This window comes from Mercenaria mercenaria, chromosome 19, assembly GCF_021730395.1.
Source record: "Mercenaria mercenaria strain notata chromosome 19, MADL_Memer_1, whole genome shotgun sequence".
NCBI lineage: Eukaryota > Metazoa > Mollusca > Bivalvia > Venerida > Veneridae > Mercenaria > Mercenaria mercenaria.
In genome coordinates this window covers 5,273,025-5,280,687 of record NC_069379.1, presented here as the reverse complement: position 1 = coordinate 5,280,687, position 7,663 = coordinate 5,273,025, and the positions used below count along the sequence as shown (strand labels likewise).

The following is a 7,663-nucleotide window of genomic DNA, read 5'->3' as shown; positions in this document are numbered from 1 at the left end:
TTATTTGATCCCATGCACATGAGATTAGCGAAAAATATACTTCTGCATTAATAACCGTGGAGATAGTATACTACTAAAATATTCTTGAAAGTGACATAAAACCCAAAACACAACCATACCAAAGCATGTTTACTATTTCCTCTGAAACAAATTATTAAGTTGTATCGCCTAAAGAATTACTCCAGTTTTACTCAGTAAAAAGAGTTATTTCTCTAGTGATACTCAATGAAAAAGAGTCATTACTCCAGTGTAACTCAGTAAAAAGAGTTATTTCTCTAGTGATACTCAGTGAAAAGAGAAGTTAGTCCAGTGTTACTCAGTGAAAGGAGTTATTTCTCTAGTGATACTCAGTGAAAAGAGTAGTTAGTCCAGTGTTACTCAGTGAAAAGAGTTATTTCTCTAGTGATACTCAGTGAAAAGAGTAGTTAGTCCAGTGTTACTCAGTGAAAAGAGTTATTTCTCTAGTGATACTCAGTGAAAAGAGTAAGTCCAGTGTTACTCAGTATTTCTCTAGTGATACTCAGTGAAAAGAGTAGTTAGTCCAGTGTTACCAGTGAAAAGAGTTATTTCTCTAGTGATACTCAGTGAAAAGAGTAGTTAGTCCAGTGTTACCAGTGAAAAGAGTTATTTCTCTAGTGATACTCAGTGAAAAGAGTAGTTAGTCCAGTGTTACCAGTGAAAAGAGTTATACTCTAGGATACCGTGAAGTAGTTTCGTGTTACTCGTGAAGAGTATTTCATGTACCAGTGAAAGGGTAGTTAGTCCAGTGTTACTCAGTGAAAAGAGTTATTTCTCTAGTGATACTCAGTGAAAAGAGTTATTACTCAAGTGTTACCAGTGAAAAGAGTTATTTCTCTAGATCTGCTACTCTGTTACACTGTAACTATAAAATCCATACATTTCAATCCCCAAGAGAAACGAAAATATAAATATAAATGAAATACAAATAACACGTTCGTTTTCCTATTTTATTTAGAGTATTCAATACATTATACATTATACTGTTATTCATACAAAACATTTTTGTTTCGTTTTTCTTATACGTGTAAAACGCATACAATGTCGCCTTTTAATTAAGGTGTCAGTAACGTATACACGTATGCATTATATTTGTAATATTGTCACTTTTTTTGTAATTTCTGGCGGGTAATAACCATCCAGAAGTGTTTCAAAGAAGAACTTTCTTTTGTTTATGGCATATTAACACGCTTTTTCTCTGTTAAAATCCTCCGACTGCATAACGTGATCTACAGTTACCTTGACCGCTTGGAACTGTCTTTGAGTGTTGTCGGTTAAGATCTCAGAGAGCGATTTTCTATAAACGCTTTTCATTGATTTTTACATCCTGTCTCGATCTTCTTCTTATGAAATGTGTTCTCGATTCATTAAAGCCAGAGCTTCTTTTGCATATTTAGGGTGGTACTGTTCGAACACTTCATCTCCAAGTCGAACCATAGCATCATCGCTTTCCGATGTCTCCGACATATTGCTATTTTCATCCATATTTTCAGAATCAAAGTTCTCTTGATGATGTTTAGCCTGTTTATGTCTTATCATACTATACTTTCTATCGAACATTTTATCACACATGTCAAAGGAGAACATTTATATCTGCAGTTTTACAAACATTTAGGCGATATTTCATCCAAATATGTCGTGATTTTTTTTTCTTCTTGTTTGCAAGCGGTTTTGTTTCCTTGATTGTTCTTCCTTTAAATGCTTTCTATTGGTATATGCTTTTTTTTTTCTTCTGTGAATCTTTTTCTTGGCAAGACGTTTTCTTTTGAGTGTCGCCTGTGGTTATGACTAGTTTTGAAGGTTCCTGCTTATCTATACATGTACGTTCTAACTCCGACTTTGCTCTCTCCACCACAGTTTGAATTGGCGATATAAGTTTCTTCCTCTTCGAAACCATCCTGATGTTATGGTTTAAAATAATTCTTCCACATCCCGAGATATATTTTTCGTGTAAAAAGTATAAAAACAACCAAATTGTAGATTCCTGAGCGTGTGAGTGTGTGTGTGGGGGGAGGGGGGGGGGGGGGGGGGGGGGGGGGGGGGGGGTCAAACTACGCTTCGATAGTCCACAGAGATTTTTTAAAGGTCGAAAATGTTGAATTCTGTAAAACGAAGCCAAATTCGTTCAATATCTCTCAATTTATGCCAAAGTTGGAGTGAGTTGCATTGACATCTCTCACGTGTGTTCAAATGGTCCCGCTTGACTGAATCTAGGGCCGAAAGGTAAAAAGGTCTAGGTCGGATGAGCGACTAACTTTCATCAATATTATTTCCATTCGTCACAAAGTATTCTTTTTAGTATATCATTAGAGTATTATTAATGCCGTTTTGCATTGGGTGTGTACATATCCAACGCATTTTGCTACTAAATTACCAAATTGCGTTGAGTATAACGTATTTTGTTAGTGACTACCACAACTCGGCCGAATTTTGGTAGTGACCAGCAAATTACGTTGCTACCATTTTGAGGTTTAACAGTGCTTTGTGTTTGTCAATAGCAATTCAGCTTCATGTATAATGGCGGACAGTAACCTAACGATATTTCGTTGTTCCTGTATCAGTATGAACTTGTTCTCCGCAAGTAACTGCCAACTTCCCAACATGAATCAAGATGGAGGACGAACGATTCCAGACACAGTCTTTTATCAATCGTCATAGAGGGCGTATCTCACGTCTGTGGCTCGAACTTACGACTCTGCGGGCTGGCTCAGTCAAGACAACCGCACAACGTTTGACACCTAAGTTTGTAAATGAAATATATTTACTTGGTAATGACTGGCCCAGTGTTACTCTACGGTGGTATGTTTAGGGCACGTGAGTTTTCTTAAAGATTAAATTATCGTTCACCCTAAACACCGTGCAATTAAGTTTATTTGTATTCGTCATATATTGTGAAGATGACCGACACCTCTGGACTTTTAATGTGGAAGACGCTCCACTGCGAGAACCTTTCCTAGGTTTTATCTAACATGCATTTGAGTGATAAACACTATCTGCCATGGACCTCGATTTCAAGACGCATGTACATGTCTGTATTTTCTCTACGGAGAGTTCAACCTGCGGATGGATTTGAGCCCGCAACCTCTCGCCCGTGAAGCCGGTGCACTCTGCTGTAAAAAACTCCTTGCTACAGGTAAATATGACCATTAATTTGATGTTATTAGGCGGTGCAACTTTTATCCATGCTTATTTTTCTTGTGTGAAAATGGTTTATAAAAAGCATTTAATTGCCGGTGAAATAAATGTTTTATACAAATTGTGTATTTCTTATTGTAATTATTTCAGCTTCGTACGAAAAAACACGCGCGCATCGATTTTAGGTGTACTTTTATATTTTGGGATAAAGATCTTTTGTTCGCTATAGCTATTATATTCTTTTCAGAAGTAAACCTACAGAGAAAAGAAAATATCATGTTACAAGATTACACGCGGTATGTCAATTTTGGCTGTAAACTATTCAAATTAGAAGGCCGAACTTAAATATTACAAATGCAATTGTATAAATTATAAATGTGAAATCAGTTCTATAAACTGGAAGCTATGCTGAAAAGTTTCAGACGTGTTATTATTTTAGGTACAGCCGTACTTGTCTTCAGTGTGTTTCAAGTTTATAAGATGCAGGATAGTGGAATATATCGAACTAATATAAACGGTACTGTACCCATTTTCGTTCTTTCTGTTTAATTAACTTTTCAAAAGTATTTTAGTTCAGTAATGGCGGTCATATTTAACATAAATATTGTTAAGAATCCCTAAACTCTGCATCGGCACTGACATGTTCTGGACAAGCAGATGACAACTTCCACACATCAAAGAAAAGGTGGAGGACAAATTACACGCTGTTAAATTGTCTAGGATAACAAACGAGGCGCCTGGAGGATCAAACTAGCAACATCCCGGTCATATATACAGTTTTTAATTTTGAGCTTACCGGTTTAGATACAACTCATACATGTATATATTAGTAACTGAAAATTAAATTCCGAGAACGTTTGCAGTGTTACCACGAAAATTTAAAAATTCTCCTAGCCGCCTAGCGACTCATTTGATACAAGTTACAACGTAATGTTCATTAACATGGTTTTAAAATGATTATGTATTATGTAAATCATGTGCAAGTTTAAGAATGTACCTGTAGTGTACTCGTTAAATAAACTTTCTGTTCTGTTCTGTTCTGTTCTGTTCTGATTATTCTAGGTCGCCAGGCAGCTTGAAATATTCTAACGGCCTTGAATGACAACATATTTAAATGTTTGAATTCATGAGAATCATGTAAAAACAAAATGCCTGTTACTCTGAATAGTGCCAATCCAGAGGCCTAACGCTCGGCAGACTTGCGCATTTAGTTTTATATTTGTGAACATAAAAAAAATGAAAAATACTACTTTTAATTTCTTTGTAGTACTCTGGGGCTTTTTTCCAACTTTGTAGTACTGTGGTGTTTTTGGTTTTTTTTTTGTTGTTTTTTTTTCTTCAAATTTTCAAAATTAAGCAAGAGCGTTGGTCTACTGATCGCGGGGTCGTGAGTTCGATCCTCGGGCGGGGCGTATGTTTTCTGTGACTATTTGATAAACGACATTGTGTCTGAAATCATTAGTCCTCCACCTCTGATTCATGTGGGGAAGTTAGAAGTTACTTTCGGAGAACGGGTTTGTACTGGTACAGAATCCAGGAACACTGGTTAGGTTAACTGCCCGCCGTTACATGACTGAAATACTGTTGAAATTACTACTCTCATAGGCTGCGTTGCAAATTTGCATCATAAACCAACATTCTTTTGTGCGTTATTGAGTTTTAACGTTTGTATTTAGAGTTTTTTAAGAAAAATATCCAATCATCATTTTACAATAGATACACCAGTCTGTCTGACCGCTAGGCCGCCAGTCCACAAGGCTGCCAAACCGCTTGGACGCCAGACCGCTTAGCCTACTTCAAGCCGCTAGGCTGCCAACTTCAACAAGATCCAGTATTCTCTTTGGATAGAATAGGAAGCAGTTTCATTTGTTAGTTGTAATTAATGAGCTGCAGATCGTATGACTATTGGTTACTTTTGTTGTCCGTAAAATAGGTAGAAAGTTGATATACGACATTATTAGCAGTAGAATGTTTGTTTGTTTTGGGTTTAACGCCGTTTTTCAACAGTATTTCAGTCATGTAACGGCGGGCAGTTAAATATACCAGTGTTTCTGGATTCTGTACCAATACAAACCTATTCTCCGCGAGTAACTGCCAACTTCCCCACATGAATCAGAGGAGGAGGACTAATGAACTTATGCAGTAGACTGTTTACCTAAAATAGAAAGAATATGCTCATTTTACGATTTATCTTTAACTCTTTCTTATACTTCTATTTGGTGTTTTGTTTCAGATAACGCAAAGAATGACGCAGAAAATGTTCATGTGCTCATCAATAAATTGCAGCATGTTGCGTACAAAAAGATCAGTCAGAACTTTTCTCTAGGAGATTCAGAGAACAAACTCGACCATGAGGGATCTTCTCACGATATGTTCTGTGTTGAGAAAAGTAAGTGGGGCAATATAAGTGGTTTGCCAGCCGTGAAGTCCAACATGTCTGTTTGGGAATATAAACGTAATATCACGTGTCCAGACGTACAGTTTGGTGAAACAGCGCCAAGACCATTGAGATCAAAGCTAGTTTTAAACTGTGACAACGTTACAGACTCTGTTCTTAAAGTTGAGATGGTTAACAATTCAAATGATATTCATGTAACGAAGTTTGGAAATGCGTGTTTGAACAAATTCATCGACAGTTGTTGCAAAGGGCCAGAAAGAGTACCAAATATTGTTCATTACGTATGGTTTATGAGAAACTCCTTGGATTTCATCAGTTTTATAAGCATATTAAGTGTTGTCCGATTTGTTAATCCATGTGTTATAGTTTTCCATGGTGACAGACTTCCGACCGGTAAATACTGGGACTTTTTAATGAGACTTTCACCAAATATCATCCATATAAAACGTCAAAAAGTAAATACTGTTTTCGGACAACGTGTAAAATTTAAGCAACATTCGAGTGACGTCATGCGAATTGAGGCGCTACTGATGTACGGGGGAATATATATGGATACCGACACTGTCCTTGTAAAATCGATTGACTCTCTCAGACAATACCCCTGCGTCATGTCTACACAAAGTGGGAGTTTAGGTTCAGCTTTCATTATGGCCGAAAAAAATGCAACATTTCTTAATATGTGGCTAGAAGGCTACAAAACCAACTATAGAAGCTCTCATTACTATTACAATGCTATGATATATCCCCGCCAGTTGGCTTATAATCACACAGATATTATACATGTGGAGGACGGCACTGTTTCAAGACCGAAAGACCTTTACGTTAACAAGCCTCACAGTAAACGTTTCGAAAGTTATAACTGGTCAAATATATTCGGAATGCATCTTTTCACCAGAAATACGAGAACGACATTTAATGAAGATACAATAAAAGACATGCGAAGTGTTACGGGTGCTATATTAAGACATATCCTATTCGGGAACAAAGAGTTGTGCCACTTGTTGAAAACCCCATGATGACTCTGCTTATAATGTTTGTCGCAAACATAAAATGAGCCGCGCCATGTGAAAACCAACATAGTGCATTTGCGATCGCATGGATCCAGACCAGCCTGCAAATTCGTGCAGTCTAGTCAGGATCCATGCTGTTCGATAAGAGTTTCTCTAATTGCAATAGGCTTTGAAAGCGAAAAGCATGAATCCTGACCAGACTGTGCAGATGAGCAGGCTGGTCTGGATCCATGCCGGTCGCAAACGCACTCATGATGTTGGTTTTCTCATGGTACGGCTCAAATACATTTTTTGTTGTTAAATACATTTCATGATTTTTTTTTCTCATTGAATATTTGGTTCGATTAGTGTGAAGTATTATTGAATCTATTGGCGCTGATCGTCTAACATCACAATATACTTATTCGGTTCCTTCTTTATTTCATATAAACAATCAAATCTTGAGACCTCATTTTTGATCATTTTAATGACATGAAAACCAGATATAGTCAGCTTTTCTTTCCAAAAATAAAAGGAAACTACTGAGAAGTAGACTAGCTCATAGACTGTGATATGTATAAGTTAGATAATACATAAAAGTGTGTTACCGGCTGGTATCATCATGCGCGGGGGAATCTCAGGGAACGTAATTTGGGTAGCAAACGAGCCTCGTAGAGGCGAGTTTGCTATCAAATTACGTTCCCTTAGATTCTCCCAAGCATGATGATACTCGCCGGTAACACACGCGTATGTATTGTCTAACTGATTTATTGCATGATTAAAAACAGTAAACTGAACACATTTTTTAAATATCTTAAATTTAAAATATTTAAAAATATTTCCCCTCTTGAGCCTCCCTTAGAAACATTTCATGGTAAACCCCCAACTACCATATAAAAGCCAGAAGATAGCGCTGGGCAGGTTTTTTTATATAAATTATGCATGCTTCACATCAGAGTTCCCTTTTTCAAAATTTTAAATAAACTACTGAAAAAAAAGTTATAAAAAAGTGCATAAATACGCATTGAAAAATTCTTTATCAATTGGTGTAATTGTTTTTCAAAACAAAAAGTTGTGAAATAGAGTTTCAAAAATGATTTAAACTAACTGCTAAAAATTTGAA

The 7,663-nt window shown here is 36.6% G+C and overlaps 1 protein-coding gene across 1 annotated transcript; it reads left to right on the top strand.

Moving 5' to 3' along the window:
- The first annotated feature begins 3,418 nt into the window (after nucleotides 1–3,418).
- Nucleotides 3,419–7,663, top strand: LOC123543034 (uncharacterized). The gene is made up of 2 exons (XM_053531687.1): nucleotides 3,419–3,670; nucleotides 5,387–7,663. The coding sequence occupies exons 1-2, from the start codon at nucleotides 3,559–3,561 to the stop codon at nucleotides 6,565–6,567; spliced, it is 1,293 nt and encodes a 430-aa protein (XP_053387662.1). The 5' UTR covers nucleotides 3,419–3,558; the 3' UTR covers nucleotides 6,568–7,663.

Bases quoted from the DNA above. Each gene is read 5' to 3' on its own strand.
- LOC123543034 (XM_053531687.1), top strand. From the start codon at position 3,559: ATGCTGAAAAGTTTCAGACGTGTTATTATTTTAGGTACAGCCGTACTT. The intron at 3,671-5,386 runs GTACTGTACCCA...GTTTTGTTTCAG, and splicing joins ATATCGAACTAATATAAACG to ATAACGCAAAGAATGACGCA.